At 44.9% G+C, this 22,944-nt stretch overlaps 1 protein-coding gene across 1 annotated transcript in view; it reads left to right on the plus strand.

The window, feature by feature from the left end:
- Positions 1 to 22,944, plus strand: part of LOC129711463 (PR domain zinc finger protein 2-like) — a 46,604-nt gene that overhangs the window by 19,286 nt on the left and 4,374 nt on the right. The window contains exon 2 of the mRNA XM_055659078.1: positions 16,389 to 20,353. Coding sequence (XP_055515053.1) covers positions 16,499 to 20,353 — 3,855 coding nt within the window. The 5' untranslated portion in view covers positions 16,389 to 16,498. The remainder of the gene's footprint in view (positions 1 to 16,388; positions 20,354 to 22,944) is intronic.

A 22,944-nucleotide genomic window follows, 5' to 3' on the forward strand; every position in this document is an offset into this window, starting at 1 on the left:
GAAAGGACCCCGAGAGTCCTTTCAGGCAAGGTAGAGGATCATGTGCACCTCCTCCAACCTCATCTGCTGTATTCGCCGATCCAGGTGTGGACTCCTATAAATCGGCAAGACCAAGCGCAGACTGGGTGATCGTTTCGCTGGACACCTTCGCTGAGTCCGCCTTGGTCTACACAATTTCCCGGTTGCCAAGTCTATGGATATTTTTAAGGCAGAGATGGATAGATTCTTGATTAGTATGGTGTCAGGAGTTCTGAGGTGAAGGCAGGTGTATGGGGTTAGGAGGGAGAGATAGATCAGCCATGATTGAATGGCGGAGTAGACTTGATGGGCCGAGTGGCCTAATTCTGCTCCTATCACATATGACCAAACACTTTATTTTCCTGTACTGACCTTTCTCTCCTGAGCCTCCTCCACTGTCAGTGAGGCCAAATGCAATTGGAGGAACAGCACTGTATTTCGCTTAGGCAGCTTACAGCCCAGGGCTATGATATTGACTTCTCTAACTTCCTAACCCTTGCTTTCCCTCTCTCTCCATCCTTCCCCACCATAGTCGTTGTATTAGTTTCACTATCGTCCTGCTGAGTTTCACTGTTTTATTGTTTGTTATCACCATCCCCCACAGCCACCAATGGACCATTGTGGACTCCACCTTTCCTTAATCATCTTTGCTGGCTTTGATTTGTCATTTTGAATATCTTTCATTAATTTGCTCTATATACTTTTTGACATCTCTCCATTCCTCAGTGTGAAGAAGGGTCCCACTCCAAAACGTCACCTATTCCTTTTCTCCAGAGATGCTGCCTGACCTGCTGAGTTATTCCAGTACTTTGTGTCTATGGTGTAAACCAGCATTTACAGTTCCTTCCTACAAGATCTCCCGTTGTCCTGACTAACCCACACCATCTCAACACCAATTGAAACACGGGGATCCTGCCGTGAACTCAGCACCATGGCGTTGTGTTTTAGGATTTGACCAATGGGCCAGTGCTTGTGATTCAACATGAATGAAAATACTTGTATAAATGGGCATCAAATGAATGACACCATATGCAGTACTATTGTATTATCAGTCTCTTTTGGGCAGAAATAATTCAAAGTATTCTCTCCGTGGAGTTGTACTCTGTGCTGAATCCTTAATGTGCTTTATCGATATTATTATTTTTTGCAACCCAAGCATTGTTGTGTTTAGGATGAGTCTTCAAGTTCATTGAGAAATGTATATAGTCCTACAGTGTGGAAACAGGCCCTTCGGCCCAACCTGCCCACACTGGCCAACATGTCCACTCTACACTAGTCCCACCTGCCTGCTTTTGACCCACGCCCCTCAACCTGTCCTATCCATGTATCTGTCTAAATGGTTCTTGTTTTATGTGATTGAAATACTGACTCTGGGTGGAACAGGCGTCCTGGCCCCAATCACAATTGTTCCAGATACGGACATATTGTTGCGTGAGTTGATCCTTTCAATCTCTGGCCAGGGCTTGTCATAAAGTGCACTCAATGTCTGACTTTAGGCAGGTCTGCCCAGTGCATTGGTGAACAATTTAAATACTAGTTTGGGTCACATTATATTTCTGAATAGTAGCTATCCAGTATCGTTTTAACTTTTTTAAGAGTTTGATCTCTATCACAAACTTCATTTTTTCAATGATTGCAACTTTGTGCTGCAATTAGCCTGAGACCATTCTTGCAAGGCACACACACACACACCAGGCCAAAACTGCCAGTGAAATGTTGCAGCAAGGAGATGTAGGTAAGTGTTTTATGGTGTGGTTTGTGTTCTAGAAGGTTTCACTCTATTGTGTTCAAACAGCTCCCCACCTCTTCCACCCCACATAGCACACATGGAATAGCGTGTTATATTGTTCTTTGAGGAAAGTTCGCTTTTTTTTTTGTCATTTTGTATACATAAACTGAATCACAATGGATGCAATGTTTTTGCGATTCCAAATTGAAACAGAATGTTTTATTCGTCCTATTTGGATTCTATTCATCAGTTACTGGCAGTGAAACAGAAGGTAATACTCATTTACGTCTGAACCTTGGAAACGCCACAGAAATTCATTGAGTTTTATTATCATGCTATCATTTCTGTAACAAGCAACATTTTCACACCCTATAGCCATAAATGGGCACTCCTGTTGCCCACGCGTAGACAATGTGTAGCAGTTGCCTGATGAGTCTTGGTGAGTTCTTGCTCGCTCCCAACGTTTCTGGATTGTGCCGTGGACTTAAGACCCTGTCTACCTCCTGGTCTTTTTATACCAAGGTAATTAAACAGCAAATTTGTAAATAAAAATGATGGCTAGCTTTACATTCTGGCTATTCTGACTCGCTAACAGTCATTATAGAGGTGATGGGGGGAATTGCCAAATCAATCAAGCTTTGATGACACTGCTGGAAGCAACTAATTTTTAATTGATCACATTGATGGGTAACTGATCTCTTTGTATTGGAGTATTCAATTCAATTCAATTCAACTTTAATGTCATTGCACAAATACGAGTATGGGTACAACGAAATGCAGTTTAGCGTCAGTCCGTAGTATAGTGCAATATAGAAATAAAAATACAGAATAATCAAACAATAATCGAACAATGTGGACGGAGAGACTGGAGAAGTCTATCGGCGGGACTCCGAGTAATGAGACTACCTCCTTTGGAAGAAGTTGATTTGATGTCTGTTTCATCTGTTCGTTAAGATGATTTTCTGAATAAATTGCCTTTTGCCTGTTGAACCTCTGATTAACTTCAACTCCAGTTTAAATTCCAGTTGGAATATTTTGGAGGACCCAAGAACCAAGAACTCAAAGACAGTTGCTAATTAATAATCTGAAACAGAAAAGTCTACAAATACTCATGTTTAAGAAGGAACTGCAGATGCTGGAAAATTGAGGGGAGACAAAAATGCTGGAGAAACTCAGCGGGTAAGGCAGCATCTAAGGAGCGAAGGAAATAGGCAACGTTTCGGGCCGAAACCCTTTGGGTTTCGACCCAAAACGTTGCCTATTTCCTTTGGGTTTCGGCCCTATTTCCTATTGAATATTCATGTTGAATGGCGGTGCAGGCTCGAAGGGCCGAATGGCCTACTCCTGCACCTATTTTCTATGTTTCTATGGAGCGAAGGAAATAGGCAATGTTTCGGGCCGAAACGTTGCCTATTTCCTTCAGGGTTTCGACCCAAAACGTTGCCTATTTCCTTCGCTCCATAGATGCTGCCTCACCCGCTGAGTTTCTCCAGCTTTTTTGTCCACCTACAAGTACTCGTGCTGCCTGACCGGTTATGTGGAGAGAAAATAAAAGGTTAACATTTCAAGTAAAAGGTCGTTGACCTAAAATGTTAACATCATATTTTCCATCAGCAGTATCTTGCTTTTTTTTAAAAAAAATGCTGCATTCTGTGACTGCCCAGCTGATGTCAACTAAAGAAGCACTGTATTACAAAATAGTTCCCACTGTGTGATTCCATTTACTGAACCCATGTCAAGTTTAATTTTCTCTTGGTTGTACTTAAATAAATTCTTGCCGTCCGTACTTATACAACACCCAGCGATATGAATATTGATTTCTCTAACTTCAAATAACCCCTCTCTTCCTGTCCCTCCCCCACCCTTGTCTAGGTACTAGTTTTACTGACATTCTGTTGAGTTCCACTCTGTATAACTCGTTATCACCTACCCCACAGCCAGCAATGGACCATTGTGGGCTCTACCTTTCCTTGGTTATTGTTGCTTTTTACATATCTTCACTTCATTTGTCCCAAGTACCGCCCTTATCTCTCGTTCACCTGTCCCCTGCCTCTGAAAAAGGGTCTTGACCCAAAACGGTCTCGACTCGAAACATCACCTATTCCTTTTCTCCATATTTACCTCCTTACTGTGTCCTCGCTTGTGCAAAGGACTACCTGTACGATTAACCAGAAATAACTAGATGTTAAAAAATGAAAGATATTGCATAGAACCCCTGCAATCACGCAGTATAATTGCTTCACAGCTGTTATCTGATATAATTAGTTTTTACAGATTGAAGGAAGCCATGTACTTGTTCTACTTCCTAAAACCAAGTTCACCGATGTATGGTTTGTAAACCCGCATTGTGAACAGCTGGGACATCACTTTGCCAACGGCTAAAATAGATGAGCAATTTCATAAAGAGCCGACATTTAAGCAAAACTAGATACTATAGATCGCTTGACTGTTTGCTGTGTGACATCCAGGTGTCTATCTGGGGTATTTTTTATTGATTTAGTAAATTAATTCAACAAATTATTTTGGTTTCTCTTGCAAAACGGATCATTTTGTGAGATCAGAGTGCACCATATTTTACAGAAACATTTTGAAGCTTTCACCATTGTCAATTTCTTTTACAGCAGTTTATCCATTATTTAAAACCATACAGCATGGAAGCTGGCCCTTCGGCCCAACTTGCCCATGGTAACCAATATGTCCCATCTCTACTGGTCCCATCTACCTGCATTTGGCCCATACCCTTTCAAAGCTTTTCTATCCATGAACTGGTTATAAAGACATCAAATAAGTTGGTTACATTTCCATTGGAAGAGATAGAAATATGGGCAGAATAATCCAGAATAATATGGAGAAGCAGTACGGTTTAGTCGTGCTTCAAATGTCAGCCATTATAGCCTTAGGATTAGTGTGAATGGCTCTTTCAATGCCAGCTGTATCTTTGTATCACTTTGCATTTGTAGGTTAAACTGTGATTTATATTTTACATAAACATTCCACCATAACATTTTTATTTGATTTGTAGCAACAAAGTATGGGTTTATGAAAATACATTTGCAATGCACCAGCTAGAAGTGTACACCCAGTCCAAAACTCGATATAGCTTTTAGCCATGTTAGCATAATATTGTGTTAAGTTTTACTGGCAAGATACATTTTTAGATATTTTTTAATTTATGGACCTATTTTGACATTTCCATTTTGAATAAATTTATGAAACTTGATAGAAACTTGGCAAGGGAATTTGCTACTTTACAGTCAACATTTGCTACAGACAATTTATCAATTACGTTAATGTCCTGCGTCATAGATGAATGTTGTAACTGCAAAGATGGAGATTACCTTCTGTGCGCATTGCTAACTTGGGAATTGTTACAGTGAAAATCCTGCATCAGCTCAGATGCTGCCCTCCTCACTGAGTTTCTTCAGCCGATTGCTTGTTGCTCCAGATTCCAGCATCTGCACCATTTATGTTTCTCTGTTCCCAATTAACAAGCTTCTTGTATGATGTATCTAATTAATAACCTAAAGCTGTTCAATCTTACAACCACCAATCCGGTTATCATAGTGTTGTACTAGCGAGATACCTCTGAACGTTGACACCATTTTCTGTTTTGATATTTTAAACTCTAAAATAGTCTGATTTTTGAAAATGTCATTGCACATGACATGATATTACACCACTGAAAAAGTGGTGAAATGTCATAAAACAATCTTCTCTAATGGATATCTCCATTGAATTTTTAAGAAAGAACTGCAGATGCTGGAAAAATCGAAGGTAGGCAAAAATGCTGGAGAAAATCAGCGAGTGGGGCAGCATCTATGGAGCGAAGGAATTAGGTGACATTTCAGGTCGAGACCCTTCGAACAAGGGTCGAGACCCGAAACGTTGCCTATTTCCTTCGAAGGGTCTCTACCCGAAACTTCGCCTATTTCCTTTGCTCCATAGATGCTGCCTCACCCGCTGAGTTTCTCCAGCATTTTTGTCTATCTTCCATTTAATGTTTTATTCTTTCTGAGTGCAGGCAGTCCTGGTTTTTACATCAACTCCAAAGGGTGTCGTGCTAACATCGTGGCACTCCTTGTGAAGCTGGGCATGCTCCTAGATTTTTTGAGTGCAGTTTGCTGTCAAAGCAGTAGGATTTAATCATGCTTCAAATGTCAGCCATTACACTTCGGTAACATCCGATGACTTTTATTAATCATGTTCCATTGTACTGTGCTCCGATGTACTAATTTTAAATTTGCAACTAATTTCACTTTCAATATAACTGCACTGATATTGTATAATGAAAATGCTATAATTTTGAAATATCAGTGCAGTTATATTGAAAGTGAAATTAGTTGCAAATTTAAAATTAGTTCAAACTGCAACAGACACATTTTGACAGCTGTATATGAAAGGCACCATTTGGAACAGCTTTTGTAGGTGCTAGCTTGCGGGAAAGCAAATTATATTAATCCACCCACATGAGGATGATGAATATAAAATAATGAGAATGGAAGTGGTGTCCTTAAATGAAAAAGAAAATGGTAGTGATTGACAGAATAATAGAATAGTCTCTTGTTATTAGTCACAGTCATACAGTGCCAACCGGCCCTTTGGCCCGACTTGCCCACACCGACCAACATGTCCAATCTACTGTAGTCCACCAGCCTGCATTTGGCCTATGTCCCTCTAATCCTATCCATGTACCTGTCTTAATGTTTCTTGAACGTTGCGATATTAATTAAAATTAGTATTTCTTAAGAGTTAAAAAAAAAAATCAGTGTTCCTATTATGTGACTAGAGAGGTTTGAACTAATTCTTTGCATGGCTTAGAACTTCGATTAGGTCTGTCCTTAGTCTCTGATACTCCTGAGAAAACACCTCCAGTTTGATCAATCTCTCCTGAACCTTAACCCACTTGCTGTAATAGTTGCCAGTGTCTGGGTCCTGAGTGCTGTAATGGGGGATGCTTATGTCTCTTTGATGAAACAGATTGAGGTTATACGAGACTGTGCTCCAAACATTTTGTCAGGAGAAAGACCCTGATGGATGGTGATAAGCAAAGAGGGCATCGCCACTTTCCAGATGATTACAATCTTTTCCAATCTTGCCTGCTCCACATTAGAGTGAAGGACCTGTCCAAAGACGTACCTAGGTGTGTAGGTCAATTGGCTTGGTGTATGTGTAAATTGTTCCTAGTGTGTGTAGGATAGTGTTAATGTGTGGGGGTCGGTGTGCAGCAGGAAGGAGCCCGAAAGGTGGGCCGAAGGGCCTGTTTTCCGCACTGTATCTCTAAACTAAACTAAGATCAAAATAAGGAATACCAAGGGTACAGGTTAAGATAACAAGGTTTTTTCCCTCTGGAGTCAACTGCACTATCCACTATCCCTTTTAAGTCAAGTCAAGTTTATTCGTCACATACACATACGAGATGTGCAGTGAAATGAAAGTGGCAATGCTCGCGGACTTTGTGCAAACAGACAAACAAACAAACAACCAAACAAATTATAAACACAATCATAAACACACATATTATTTTACATATTAAATATTGGAAGGAAAAACGTTCAGTAAAGTTAGTCCCCGGTGAGATAGGAGTTTACAGTCCGAATGGCCTCTGGGAAGAAACTCCTTCTCAACCTCTCCGTTCTCACAGCATGGCAACGGAGGCATTTGCCTGACCGTAGCAGCTGGAACAGTCCGTTGCAGGGGTGGAAGGGGTCTCCCATGATTTTATTGGCTCTGGAGTTGCATCTCCTGTTGTATAGTTCCTGCAGGGGGGGGGCGAGTGAAATTCCCATAGTGCGTTCGGCCGAACGCACTACTCTCTGCAGAGCCTTCTTGTCCTGGGCAGATCAATTCCCAAACCAGATGGTAATATTCCCGGACAAGATGCTTTCCACAGCCGCTGCGTAGAAGCACTGGAGGATCCTCGGAGACACTCTGAATTTCCTCATTTGCCTGAGGTGGTAAAGGCGCTGCCTTGCCTTACTCACGAGTGCTGAGGCGTGTGATGTCGATGTCATTTCCTCAGAGATGTGGACTCCCAGATATTTAAAACGGCTCACCCTATCCACAGGATCCCCATTTACCCTCAGTGGAGTGTACGTCCTCGGATGATGTGCCCTCCTAAAGTCCATGATCAGCTCCTTAGTTTTTTTGATGTTCAAGAGGAGGCTGTTGTCCTGGCACCAGTGCCAGATCAGCCACCTCCTCCCGGTAGGCCTTCTCGTCGTTGTCTGAGATCAGGCCCACCACCACAGTGTCATCAGCAAACTTAATTATTGAGTTGGAGCTGAACCTAGCCACACAGTCATGTGTGTACAGGGAGTACAATAGGGGGCTGAGGACGCAACCCTGGGGCGATCCTGTGCTCAGGGTGAGGGACTTCGATGTATTCCCTCCCATCTTGACTACCTGGGGCCTGGCGGTGAGAAAGTCCAGGGCCCAGGCACACAGGGAGGTGTTGAGCCCCAATTCCAGTAGCTTCCCGGCCAGTCTGGTGGGGACTATCGTGTTGAAGGCTGAACTGAAGTCTATGAACAGCATCCTCACGTAGCCCCCCTTCTGGCTGTCAAGATGAGAGAGAGCGGTGTGCAAGACCTGGGAGACCGCATCGTCCGTGGATCTGTTCGGACGGTATGCGAACTGCAACGGGTCCATGTTGCGAGGGAGGAAGGCGCAGATGTGTTTCTTCACCAGCCTCTCAAAGCATTTCATGACTACCGAGGTAAGGGCCACCGGACGGTAGTCATTCAGACAGGCTGGGGAGGCATTTTTTGGTACCGGTACAATGATGGATTTTTTGAAGCAGGCAGGGACCACGGACTTGTCCAGGGAGAGGTTGAATAATGTAGTGAGCACTGGAGCTAGCTGCGTAGCACAGGACTTGAGTACTCGCCCCGAGATGCCATCAGGGCCTGCAGCTTTCCTCGTGTTCACCCGTGTCAGAGCCCTCCTCACGTCGAGCTCGGACGCATTCCCCCTTCAGCTTCGGTAGCCAGCCCGCTGGCGGTATTGTCGATAGTCGGCAAACCTGGGGTGGTGTTGCCCATCTCGAAACAAGCGTAAAAGGAGTTCAGGTCATCAGCTAGGGAGGTGCCGGCACTAGCGGATGAACTCTACGTTAGAATGTCGGTATGAACCAGTGGGTGGTAATCTCTTGATTTATTTCCTGATTTTATTAATTGTACTTTCAGGGAGGAAGAAATTACGACGTCGGAAATTAGAAATTGAGGAAGGACTTAAGCAAGGTAAATCCAAAGTTGCTGCTAATATTGTTCTATCATGGTTGAGGGAGTGAGTGAATTGAATGTGTGAAATGTATGTGTTCCTTAATTTTCGACCATCTTCCTTTTATTCATTATTATTATTTGGACATGCTGTACAGGTGCCAATTATATAGTTTAGTTTATTATTTCCATGTGTACCGAGGTACAGTGAAAAGCTTTTGTTTGTGTGGTATCCAGTCAGAGAAAAGTCATGAATACAATCACGCCATCCACAGTGCACGGCTCTAGGTACAACTTTTAGTGCAAGAGATATCGTTGTACCAATGTCCAAATGGTGCCCTGCCCTTGTGGCCTTTCTTCATGCAAGTAGTTAGTTCATGCAAGTAGTCACTTAACAGCTAGTTAGTGTAGGTATGTTTTCTGACCACAGCGAGTTATGGCAGCAATTTAGAAAGTGAATTGTGAAAAGATAATTGAAGGGGTAAAAAACACTGAGATGGTGGCCGCTGCAGAGAGGAAAGGGTGGGGGAGATATCAGAGAGTTATTGAAATACAAAATCCTTCCTTGCCAGGAGCCTTTGGGAAAGATGTTGTAAAATTAATGTAACATTAAATGGACAAACAATTACAAAGAAGGATTTGGAATAGGCAATTGCATTGCCACGTACAAAGTTGATTACTAGATTCCAATGTTGTTGAAGAAGGAACTGCAGATGCTGGAAAATTGAAGGTAGACAAAAATGCTGGGGAAACTCAGCGGGTGAGGCAGCATCTATGGAGCGAAGGAAATAGGCATCGCTTATTTCCTTCGCTCCATAGATGCTGCCTCACCCGCTGAGTTTCTCTGGCATTTTTGTCTACTTAGGCTTCTAAAGTCTAAGACGGCATTGGTGCAATAGCTTATATATATTTTAGGCTAATATCCAATTTTTTAATGTATCTTTGTAATTCTTTGTACTGTTTGTTGTGTATATGGACCTGTGTCTGAAATAAAGCTTTAATTAATAATCTTTTTGGCCTTGGTTCGAGACCCTGCGCTCCACAGATGCTGCCTCACCCGCTGAGTTTCTCCAACATTTTTTGTCCACCTTCTAATGTCTTTCATTAACTTCTTTCTCATTTACCACGTGCAAATCCTAACATGCTTTGAAGTGTGTGCATGTGTGTGTGTGTGTGTGGTGGTGTGGAGTATTAACCTGTAGGGTAATGGCATCAAAGTGACCTTTGCCTCTGTAGTTAAGATCGCTAACTAATCTGGATTGGTTATTGGTTCACTTATTGGTTCAAATGGTCAAAGGTAAACTGTTAGATGAATTGCTTTTTCAGTTACAGGCATCTGAAAAGTGCCTTTGTTTTGCAAGAACTAGGTGTCCAATTGCTGCACTGTCATTTCCTTTTACAGTCTCAGCGCCGCAGTTATTGGAAAATGCAGAGAATTGAGTAACACCGGCTACAATGGTCTTTGAGAATGGGTGTGCCTGCAATCAGTTACTGTTTAGAGAAATGACATTGCATGGTAGCAGCTAAGAACGGGAAGTACCATAAAGTGTCCATTATTTTCCACCCAGTATTAATTGGCGGGCATTGCACGATGGTAAACATTTATTTTTCTCCCCCGCTTCCCTTTCCTGAGGCATTTAGTTTTAACTGCTGTATTGATAGGGAACTGTTTCTAATGAACTGTATCTGGAGCTTAATTTAATGGATGTTCAATGTAGAGGCTTGGACAGCATGTGCTTGCCACATGCGGCAACACTTTTTTACCAGATTGACCCAGTGTTCGCTCTAGGTCTACTCGTGCTATTTTTGTTTTTTAGTTTAGTGTAGAGATGCAGCGCGGGCAACGGCCCTTTGGCCCACCGAGTCCGCGCCGACCAGCGATCGCCCACGGTGGTGACTCGTCGTAGACGAGGATAGCATGGTTGTGTCTTGTGGGATGGAGTGCGGTCATGAGTCCGATACGCGAGCCACACGCTGGAGGGAGCCGTGGGGGTAACATCAAGGCCGTGGGGGGGTGGGGGGGGGGGGTATTTAGGGCTGCAGCCTTTCTCCTGCCTCTGGCACTAAATTTTGGCGGTTATCTTAAACTGCTGACCGCCTTCCTAGTGGTTGTACGCCTGGCCTGGCACGGGTCTCCAGTCCGTTTGGGGCTAGGCCTGCATGCTGGAGGTGGTCCTTGATACAGCCATTGAACCATTTCCTTTGACCCTGTGACAGAACTGTGCAGGAGTTGATGATACTAGCACTCTCCGACACTCTAGGGACAAATTACAACTTTACAGAAACCAATTTACCTGCACGTCTTTGGCGTGTGGGAGGAAACCGGAGCACCCGGAGAAAACCCACGCAGGTCACGAGGAGAACATACAAACTCCGTACAGACAACATTGGTAGTCAGGATCAAACCTGGGTCTCTGGCGCTGTAAGGCAGCAGGTTATCGCTGTGCCACCGTGCTGCCCCAAAGTTCCAAATGTGTTTTATTCACTGTAACTGGATAGAAAAGATTAGCAGGTAGGCACAAAATGCTAGAGTAACTCAGCGAATGAGGCAGCATCTATGGAGCATCATATCTGAATCTCAACTTGAAACGTCACCCATTCCTTCTCTCCAGAGATGCTGCCTGTCCCGCTGAGTTACTCCAGCATTTTGTGTCTTCCATCGATTTAAACCAGCATCTGCAGTTGTTTCCTACACAGAAAAAAATAGCAAGTACCAGAATGGAATGTTTGAGTCCTTCCTGTCCCGCGGAGTAAGTGCTCGTCACGACTTGTCCAGCATCACCCAGTTCATGCATCAACCCTCAGTCAGGAGAGAACATAGGGATGGACATGAGGAGATGGCCTTTCATTTGTTGGCACCAGTGTTATCCATGCACAGTCTACACCCTGCTGGCCACCAGCCACAGTTTCAAAATGTATTGCAGTTTTGTGAAGAGAAAGGCTAAGACTTTGCATATTTATTTGTCACTTCTTTTGACAATTGCGTCATGAACTAATATCTATTTTCCTATCGGGGTTACTTCCTGGTTACAATCTGAAGCAGCTGATTAACTTGTAACGTTAGAAAGAGAGTCTTTGTGCCTGAAATGCTGCATAAACACAGTGTTGTAAGCGGAACCAATCTGGCTCGTTCAAACAAAGAAGTTTGTTCTGCGAATTTTAAATACATTTCTTTCATCCACTGGATATTTAATAGTACAGTATTGATCACATTTGCAATTGACGGTTGAGATTCGCTATTACGTGCAGAATGACTGTTCTATAACACAACATGGAGAGAAGGCAGGTACGGGATACTGAGTTGGATGATCAGCCATGATCATATTGAATGGCGGTGCAGGCTCGAAGGGCCGAATGGCCTACTCCTGCACCTAATTTCTATGTAACTTTATTTGCCTACTATGCCTAGTAGTCAGTGCCTACTATGTTCTGTTGTGCTGAAGCTAAGCAAGAATTTCATTGTCCTATCAGGGACACATGACAATAAACTCTCTTGAATCTAGTTTAGGTTGGAGAGACGGCGTGGAAACAGGCCCTTCGGCCCGCCAAGTCTGGGCTGACCAGCGATCACTCGTACCCTAGTTATATCCTACATACAAGGGTCAATATGTAGAGACCAATTAACCTACAAACCTGCTCGTCTTTGGCATTTGGGAGGAAACGGTAGCACCCAGAGGAAACCCACACGGTCATAGCAAGCTCCACACAGATAGCACCTGTAGTCTGAAGAATGGTCTCAACCCTTGTTTCGGGTCGAGACCCTTCTTCGAAGGAATAGGTGACGTTTCGGGCCGAGACCCTTTCGGGTCTCGGCCCGAAACGTCGCCTATTCCTTCTCTCCATAGATGCTGCCTCACCCGCTGAGTTTCTCCACTATTTTTGTCTAGCTTTGATTTTTCCTGCATCTGCAGTTCTTTCTTAAGCACCTGTCGTCAGGATCGAACCAGGGTCTCGGTTGCTGTAAGGCAGCAGCTCTAGTTAAGTTTATTTAGCAAACTTCATGCTGGATATTGTCAACTAACCAATATTGTCAGCGATGCATGTTAGTTTATTGATTCAGCATTGCAGATGGGAAAATTGTTCTTAACACTGTGCCCAAATGTTGCCCCGAAATGCTTCATCTTTAGATTGCTTCAACTGTTCTCACCGGCGACAAACCTAACTTGACTGTATTCATGTCTTCTATAATTCTGTTGTGCTGAAGCAAAGCAAGAATGTCTTTGTCCTATCTGGGTCACATAACAATAAACTCTCTTGAATCTTGACCAAAGATAGGCAAAAAAAAGCTGGAGCAACTCGGCTGGAGTAAAGGAATGGGTGACGTTTCGGGTCGAGACCTTTCATCAGACTGCCAATGAAAGTGGCATTAGTTCCAAATGTTGACCCTTAAACATCCCCAAGTTGGAAAGATTGCTTCACTAAAATTATAGTTCATATAGGGTACCACATTAATTTGAATGTACTGAAATCTTAATGACTTCTGGTTACTCCAGCAACCTGACCCGCTGAGTTACTCCAGCATTTTGTGTCGATCTTAATGATACCTTTCAGGTTGATGTTTTGTGCCTCCTTGTTACCTATAATTATCCACACACACACACATTCATTTTGTTTTTGGACTTTGTCAATGCCAACAAAATGGCTGCCTCAATTATAGAGGTTGCAAAGTTCTGCTCTCAAAAGTTATTTTACCTGCGGTCTTCTGGCACTGCACACAAGTAATACTTGAAGGATTCCATCATTTCACAATATGTAAATCGAGCAAGCAAAGTGGAGCCAGCAGCAGTAGCTGGGACTACATGTGCAAGGCTGAATATTTACGAGACATAATGATCAGTGTTTAGCAGTGCCACTTCAAAAGTATTTTGCTTGCCAAATTAAATGCTTTTGCATTCAGAACTGGCTGCATGGTGGCGTAGAGATAGAGCATCTGCCGTATGCCACCAGAGACCCGGGTTCGATCCTGACAACGGGTGCTAATGTCTTTATGGAGTTTGTGCGTTTTCCCCGTCTCCGAGATCTTCGGTTTCGTCCCACACGTCAAAGACGTACAGATTTGTAAGTTAATTGGCTTGGTATCAATGTACATTTCCCCTGGTGTGTGTATGTAGGATAGTGTGCGGGTATCACAGGTCGGTGCAGACTCAATGGGCCGAAGGGCCTGTTTCCATGCTGTCAAGTCAAGTTTATTTGTCACATACACATACAAGATGTGCAGTGAAATGAAAGTGGCAACGCCTGCGGATTGTGCAAAAACTACAGAACAGAATAGAACAGAATCAGTATTTACATATTAGAGGGGAAAAAAACATTAATTTAAAAAAGACCCAACACAACAGTAAATTAGTCCCTGGTGAGACAAGAGTTTACAGTCCTAATGGCCTGTGGGAAGAAACTCTGTCTCATCCTCTCTGTTTTCACAGCATGACAGCGGAGGCGTTTACCTGACTGTAGCAGCTGGAACAGTCTGTTGCTGGGGTGTTAGGGGTCCCCTATAATGTTGCTGGCTCTGATCTACACCTTCTGATGTATAGTTTCTGCAGGGGGGGGGGGGGGGGGGCAAACTTAGTTCCCATAGTGCGTTTGGCTGAACGCACTACTCTCTGCAGAGCCTTCTTGTCTTGGGCAGAGCAGCTCCCAAACCAGATTGTGATGTTTCTACAGCCCCAGAGTAGAAGCACTGGAGGTGTATCTCTAAACTAAACTATGCGTTGAAAGCCAGGTGGTCTACATTAGACAAATAACAAGTGATTGTCCTTTAAAATGACACATGGTGCCGGTGTAACTCAGCGGGTCAGGCAGCATCTCTGGAATGCACTTTATCTTTGTATCTTGACCCTTGACCATCATCTCAAATTGATCATACGCAGTTGCTGCATTGGGAAATAAGCATCATGCCTTTAACTAGTGTGCACATGCTTCCTAATAATGTTGCTAAGTTTAACCATTCAGTTAATGGTTTGATTTTCCAAATTGCCTATGAATAGAAGCAAGCTAAATTACTTTGAAGAAAGGATTTATGTGTTGCTCATATTCTGGTTTTAATAAAGGAATTAATTAATTAATTAATTAATTAATAAGTTTATCGGCCAAGTATGTACACATACAATGAATTTACCTTGGTGCTCTGCTCGCAAGTAACATCACGACATAGAGTGACAATTAAGAATGACACATAAAACAGTAAACTAATAATACCAGAGCAAAAGGAGGCTACAGCCTTTAGGTTATTGAGCAGAGCTACTCCTCAAGGGAAAAAGCTGTGTTTATGTCTGGCTGTGACAGCTTTGACAGTACGGAGTCGCCTTCCAAAGGGAAGTGATTGAAAGAGTTTGTGGCCAGGGTGAGAGGGGTCAGAGATGATCTTACCCGCTCGCTTCCTGGCCCTTGCAGTGTACAGTTCGTCGATGGGGGGTGGGAAGGTTGCAGCCAATAACTTTCTCAGCTGATCTGATGATTCGCTGCAGCCTCCGGATGTCGTGCTTGGTGGCTGAGCCAATCCAGACCATGATGGAGAAGGTGAGGACAGACTCTACGATGGCCGTGTAGAATTGGACCATCATTGCCCGTGGCAGATTGTGTTTCCTCAGCTGCCGCAGGAAGTACATCCTCTGTTGGGCATTTTTGACTGTGGAGTTGATGGTGGCCCCCCACTTGGAGTCCTTGGAGATTATGGTTCCAAGGAACTTAAAAGACTCCACAGATGTGACTGTGGTGTTCTTGATGGGGAGGGGGAGCTCTCCTAAAGTCTATCAATTCCACTGTCTTAAGAGCATTGAGCTCCAGGTTGTTACGAAGGCACCAGGACGCCAGCTGTGACACTTCCTGTCTGTAGGCAGATTCCTCCCCATCCTGGATCAGTCCAATCGGGGTTGTGTCGTCCGCAAACTTGAGAAGCTTCACAGAGGAGTCTGTGGAGATGCAGTGGTTGGTGTAGAGAGAGTAGAGGAGTCAGGCTTGTGAGTAGGTGTGAAGTATTGGTTGGGATGGGGGGGAGGGGGGGAGAGGGAGAGGAAGGGGATACCTGGGTCAAGTTTCTATTTATCGAACCTGCAGTAGTACTCGTTCAGGTCGTTGGTCAGCTGACGATTGTCCAAGGAGCGTGGGATTGTCCTCTTGTAGCTGGTGATTTCTTGCCAGCCCTTCCAAACTGAAGAAGAGAACCTGCTCCTCAACTTCTCAGAGTACCTTTCCTTGGCTGCTCTGATTCCTCTTCTCAGATTGTAATTGGCCTTCCAGTAGAGATCTGCATCCCCGCTCCTGTAGTCCTCATCTTTAGACTGGCGGAGCTGTCTGAGTTCTGCTGTTGTTGAACCAGATCCGGGTCCTAGTGGGAATGCAACTGTTGAGATAGATGAGAAGTTGATTAATGCTAGTGTAACAATGTTATGTTTGCCTGTAGTAATTGTACTTTTTTTAATCAGGTTTTCAGAAGCATGAACCTTGCGTCGCAGAAGCCAATTCAACAGAGCAGAGAATAGAAGTTCACAGAATTGTTTCACAGAAGGTTCTGCCTCAACCAAAGGACTTCCAGATGTCCCTTGAGGCAGAGACAATGTCGGAAGAAAATACCATTGAAAATCTCCCAAGAAAGAAAATTTCAATCAAATCTCTGAAGCAGAAACCAAAAGGCGATCAGAACGGGATGCAGGATGTTGAAGAGACCCACATGTTTCCCTGCAAAAATTGTGAGCGCAGATTTACCACGAAGCAAGGTCTGGAGCGTCACCAGCACATCCATGTATCCACAGAAGGCTTCACGTTCAGGTGCAGGTATTGCGGTAAAGCATTTGGCACTCACATCAACATGAGACGGCACGAGAGGCGTCACGAAGCTGGGCCCAAGAGGAAACCCACCTTCAAAGTGATCATGTCCGATCAGCGCCTGAAGGATGATTTTGATTTTGACAAGACGGCAATTGACATTAGTTCCGATCCATCCAGTCGACTGGAAAGCCCAACGGCTCTGGAAAATTATAAGAAAACCGATTCTGAGACGTCAGTCCAAAATGTGGACCCTTCTGTCTTAACGAGTTGTGAACCAAAAATCCAACACCCGTGCAAACTGTGCAAGAAGACCTTTGGTTCTTACACCAACTTACGCCGGCATCAGCGCCGGATCCATGAGCGCCACCTCCTGGCCAAGGGCATCAGGATGAGACGGAAGGTTTCTGCAGAAGACCAGGATCCAACGTCCGAGCAAACGAGGGCTGCTGGCGGGCACCATGTTACCAGCACAGAAACTGAAGATGACGAGGAAGACGAGGAGGAAGAGGAGACGGACGAGTGCCAAGCGTACATTATGGACGTCTCCAGTAACATCTCTGAGAACCTCAACTACTATATTGATGGAAAGATTGAGTCAAACAGCAGTACCAGCAACTGTGAGGTGATAGAGGTGGATACTGCTTGCACAAATCCATTCGGCCTGCCTTCTGCGCTGTATCCCGTGACCGATGAATTGCCTCAGAATCTTAAGACCACAGCACAACTTCCAGCCACCCATTCTCTTCTGAATGAAGTGAAAGAGGGCGATTTGAAAGGTCCAAAAAGAAGGCGGACCAGCAGCCCTCCTCCCTTCCCAAAGATGAAAACTGAGCTTGGCGTCGAGACCATATCGCCAGCGGTCACGCCGTTTGGTGGCCAGCCTGTCATGGGTCAGACCACTGGCAGCTTGAGCGGGCATCAGGAGAAATGTAGCCTGTCCTCCAAGCTGAAGCAGCTCCTCCAGATCCAAGAAAATAACTCGCCCAGATCAGGCCTGTTTCCAGATGGGTCAGTTGGCCCTTCAACATCAACAGCAGCACCAATGGGATTTGGCCGATTCAAGAGGAGAACAAGTTCACCTCCAAATTCCCCACAGCATAGTCCTGTACTGAGCAGCACGGGGAAGGATTCTGACTTTATACGCATATGGAATGAAAGTGTACCTGGCCTGAAAGCATCAAAAATCGAAAGCCAGAGTAGCTCACCTGCCTGGAGCCTCTCCAGCCGAGATGAAACTCTCAGTCCAATGAGTCTTGAAATGTGCAAAATAACCACCTCTAAGGAATTTGCAGGGAACCGTCCTCTGGCTAATCTCTGCACTCACCAGCCTCTGGATCTGTCCAGTGGCTTTAAGCTGCAGTCTGATGTAAAAACAGAAGTGGAAGGGCCAGGCGTAGCCATCTTAGATCTGAGTCTGCATAAAAAGTTGTGCAGCGAAAATGAAGTTAAGGAGGAAATGGGGGTTGTTGGTGCTCAAGTTTCATGCAGCAGTAAGAAGAAGAAACCAACGACCTCGGTGTTGGAAAAGGTGCTTCTGAATGAGTATAATGGCACAATGAAAGAGGACTCTGAGGACAGTCCTGAGCCATGCCTGGAGGCAGAGGTATCATCTAATCCTGGTTCAACCCCAACATCGATTGCAACTCCAACTCCTGTAACAACACCTGCTCCTTCTCCTCCTCCTCCAGTGCTCTCTGTACCATCACCCCTTCCAGAGTCGGTAACCCAGGTTCTACAGTCAATAACTCCGGCTTTGTCACCGGTCAGCATAAACATCAAGGAAGAAGTTAAAGATGAAGGCTACCCAGACTCGGACAGTGAACAGGAAATGAGCAATAACCACCCGCCCACCATCGAACCAGAATCCCCTCCAGAAATGCTCATTAAAAACTGCACTGAGGACCAGGAGGATGCAGAAAGCTGTCAGCCCACTGAACAAGAGGAAAAACCTGAGCCTACGTTCACCAAAAGTTTCCAGTGCAATGTTTGTGAAACTCCATTCCTTTCCATCAAGGATCTCGGCCAGCACTTGTTGGTTCATGCCGAAGAATGGCCGTTCAAATGTGAGTTTTGTGTGCAGCTGTTCAAAGAGGCGGAGGCTTTGTCCGAGCACCGTTCGTCTTTGCACGGGGTCGGCAAGATCTTCGTGTGCTCCGCCTGCAAGAAGGAGTTTGCATTCCTTTGCAACTTGCAGCAGCATCAAAGCGACCTGCATCCGGACCAGCAGTGCACGCACATCGAGCTAGAGAATGGAATGCTGAGGCCCCAGAACTTCACCGACCCGGACAAGGCCACCAGCTGCCTCAGCCAGTCCATCGGCGAGGGTAGCGTGCAGCTACAGGAGCCTCAGCAACGAGAGGGCGAGGAAGATGATGAGGACTCCAGCGACTTGACAGAGGAGCTGTATACAACAATAAAGGTGATGGCATCCGGGATAAAACCAAAGAGCCCTGATGTCCGTATGGGTCTCAATCAACGTTACCCTAGCTTCAAGCCCCCTCCGTTTCAATATCACAACCGCAGTTCAAACAGCGCAGTGTCGTCGGCTGTGAATTTTACCGCACACAACATCCCCCAGACCTTCAGCACGGCCATCCACTGCACAAAGTGCGGCAAGAGCTTCGACAACATGCCCGCTCTTCACAAACACATCCTGGCCTGTGCGTCCGCCAGCGACAAGAAACGCTACACCCCAAAGAAGAATGCGATCCCGCTGAAAAGGAAAATCTGGAGGAAGAATGGGGAAATGGCCACCGAGCCGGTCAAGCAGAACACCATCCGGAGAATGGGCCAGCCAAAACGTCTTAACTTTGAAACGGACACAAAGCCAAAAATCACCATGAACAAAATCAAAATGAATGTTCTGAAAAACAAAAGGAACCAGTTGGTGCAGAAGGCGATCTCGCAGAAGAACAGGTCGACCGCCAAAGTGAAGGCCATGTTGAAAAGCAGGAGCTCGGAAAGCCATAATTGCCCTTATTGTGAGAAGGAGTTCACTTACTTGGGAAGCCTGAACAAACACGTAACCTATAGCTGTCCCAAGAAGCCAGCCTCTCCTCCCGCCAAAGGGTCTAGCTCCCACTCCCCGGCCAGCAGTGACAAGGGAAGTGGGCAGCGCAGGAGAACTGCAGATACTGAGATCAAGTTGCAAAGTACACCGGTTCTCTTGGGCAAAAGGAGAGGGAGGATGTTGGGTCCTTTGCAAACCGAGTCTGTTTCTTCTGCACCAAAGTTACAGCACCGCATGAAGTCCATACCTTTGGTAAAATCAAAGAAGCCCAACACGTCGCCCATTGCCTCCAGGACTGCAAGTCCAGTAAGGTCGGCTAAAGGATCGCCAGCGGAGGGGAAGAGGTTGAAGTCCAAGCCCAGACAGCGGCCTTTAGCCACCGGCGGCATGAATTCACCGCGACTTTACCTCCGAATGAAGAACAAGAAAGTGGTTTGGCAGAGGAAAGCAAATGTGATCAAGCAGACACGGTCGGAGAGATACGTGGGCAAGGCCAAGGAAACGCGAGCTGGTGCCGTGACACGAAGTGGGGCGCCGGTGGTCACTGATAGCAACGAGAGTGACATGGAAGATGACCAGGAAAACCAGGGATCATCGGCAGAAGGTGTCCAGGTAACTAACGCAACAAACAAGGCCAGTCATTAGCCAACAAGCTGCAATGTACTTAGCTGTTTTATATCCCTTGGGGTGGAGATAGAGGTGGAATAGACGTATAATGGATTCACTTGGATGCTAGTTCAGTTTAGTTTAGAGATACATTGTGGGAACAGCCTCTCGGCCCACCGAGTCCCCACTCACTAGCACTGTCCTACACTAGAGATAATTTACAACAAAGCCATTTACCTACAAACCTGTACATCTTTGGAGTGTGAATGGGAGCACCCGGCACCGGGAGGAAACCCACGCAAGTCACGGGGGGGGACGTGCAAACTCCATACAGGCAGCACCTGTGGTCAGGATCGAACCTGGGTCTCTGGCGCTGTTACGCTGCCCCACCATGTCGCCCCCTACTGGTGGTTTGAAAAGTTAGCATTATTTTTACATAGAAACATAGAAAATAGGTGCAGGAGTAGGCCATTAGGCCCTTCGAGCCTGCACCGCCATTCAATATGATCATGGCTGATTAATAAGTTGCATGGGGGTTGAGGAATGTTTTATCAACCTCAGGTTTTTTTTTAATTCAACAGGTCAATGAGGCGGTAACAAGAAGGACTAATGTTATGATTGTACTAATAGTTAAAGGGAAGAATGGGGGATGGATGTTTCCTCTGCATTGTTCAGGGCATGACATTATCACTAAGGATTCCTGAAGCAGATTTCATAAGTTTCTCCAAAACAAAAGTAATTGCTTGAAAAAGAGGGTTATTAAAAGGCATTAATATGATTAGATTTAATACTGAACAACAGAAGTAAGCAATGGATTAAGTTCTAAAGATCAGAGTAATGAGATATAACAAAGTTGATAAAAAATCTTAATGCAGCCTGGTTTCTATTCAGGTATTTTAAACACAAAAAACTCGAAATAATTAGAATGTTTACCTTCCCAACTCTTCACAATATCCCAATTCTTCTTTTCAAATGTAATCATGCTTCCAACTCTAATAATACTAAGTAAGGAATTTTGTTTAAGAAGGAACTGCAGATGCTGGAAAATCGAAGGTAGACAAAAATGCTGGAGAAACTCAACGGGTGAGGCAGCATCTATGGAGCGAAGGAAATAGGCGATGGGTCGAGACCCTTCTTCAGACTGATGCGAGAGTGGGGAGGGGGGGGCGGGAAGAATGCCTTCATTCTTAACCACTTTGTGAATAATTGAGTCTGAGATATCCTTGTGGTCATGAGGCTATAAAGCCATGTTCTCTTTCAGTGGAAGTTAGACACAAAATGCTGAAGTAACTCAGTGGGTCAGACAGCATCTGCGGAGAAAATAACTTTTCAGACTGAAGAAGGGTCTCGACCCAAAACATCGCCCATTCCTTCCCACCATAGATGCTGCCTCACCCGCCGAGTTACTCCGGCATTTTGTGTCTATCTTCGGTTTAAACCAGCAACTTGCAGTTCCTTCCTACACATTACTCTCTTCCTGGTATGGACTACAAATGAAGCAATGAAGCACATTACTCAATATATCATCAGTCATACTTGTTGTTCAGAGGTTTGCGTTGTTAACAGTGGCATTGTCTTCAGGAGAGAAAACTGATAAATCATGATTCAGAGACTAGTTGTGATTTTAAGAGCTCTCTGGCCAAAATGACCGATGTTACCCGAGCAGGGTTCTGGCAACAATCTTGCATCGGGAAGCTGGCTCCCAATTGATTTATAAACCCATGCATGAGGCATTACAATCAAAACTGACCGGTCCTGCCCCAGAAGAACCTTAAGAAAGGGTTAAAACCACTTCCCAGGCATGTCAACTGTCCAAAAGATTGTATCGAACAGTCAAAGTATACTTAAAAGGTACCCCTACAGCTGATAAAATACTAGAAAACTTATATATGTTTAAATCAACTCGGTTGAGGGGGAGGGGAGAAAAAAAGAAAATTGCCTGTGCTTCTGGTAACAGCAGTTTCATCCAATTGAGAATGGAAGGTAGACAAGGACGGCAGCATCTATGGAGCGAAGGAAATAGGCAACGTTTCGGCCCGATAAGTTGCCTAGATCCTTCGCTTCATTGATGCTGCCGTACCCGCTGAGTTTCTCCAGCAAGTTTGTCTACCTTCGATTTTCCAGCACCTGCAGTTCCTTCTTGAACAATTGAGAATAGAACCTTTTACAGATCAGTGTGTTGTTGATGGGGAAATCGGGCATTAGTTCAGTTTAGTTTCTTGTCACGTGTACCGAGATACATTGAAAAGCTTTTGTTGTGCGCTAACCAGTCATCAGAACGACAATACATGATCACAATCGAGCCATTGACAGTGTATAGATACATGATGAGGGTATAACGTTTTAGTGCAAGGTTAAAGCCAGCAAGGTATGATCAAGGTTACACAGAAAAGCTGGAGAAACTCAGCGGGTGCAGCAGCATCTATGGAGCGAAGGAAATAGGCAACGTTTCGGGCCGAAACCCTTCTTCAGACTGATCAGGGGTGGGGGTGGGTGGGGACAAGAAAGGGAAAAGGAGGAGTAGCCGGAAGGCTGGAGGGTGGGAGGAGACAGCAGGGGAGCTGAGGAAGGGGAGGAGACAGCAAGGACTAACAGAA

This window comes from Leucoraja erinacea, chromosome 30 (genome assembly GCF_028641065.1).
Source record: "Leucoraja erinacea ecotype New England chromosome 30, Leri_hhj_1, whole genome shotgun sequence".
Classification (NCBI taxonomy): domain Eukaryota; kingdom Metazoa; phylum Chordata; class Chondrichthyes; order Rajiformes; family Rajidae; genus Leucoraja; species Leucoraja erinaceus.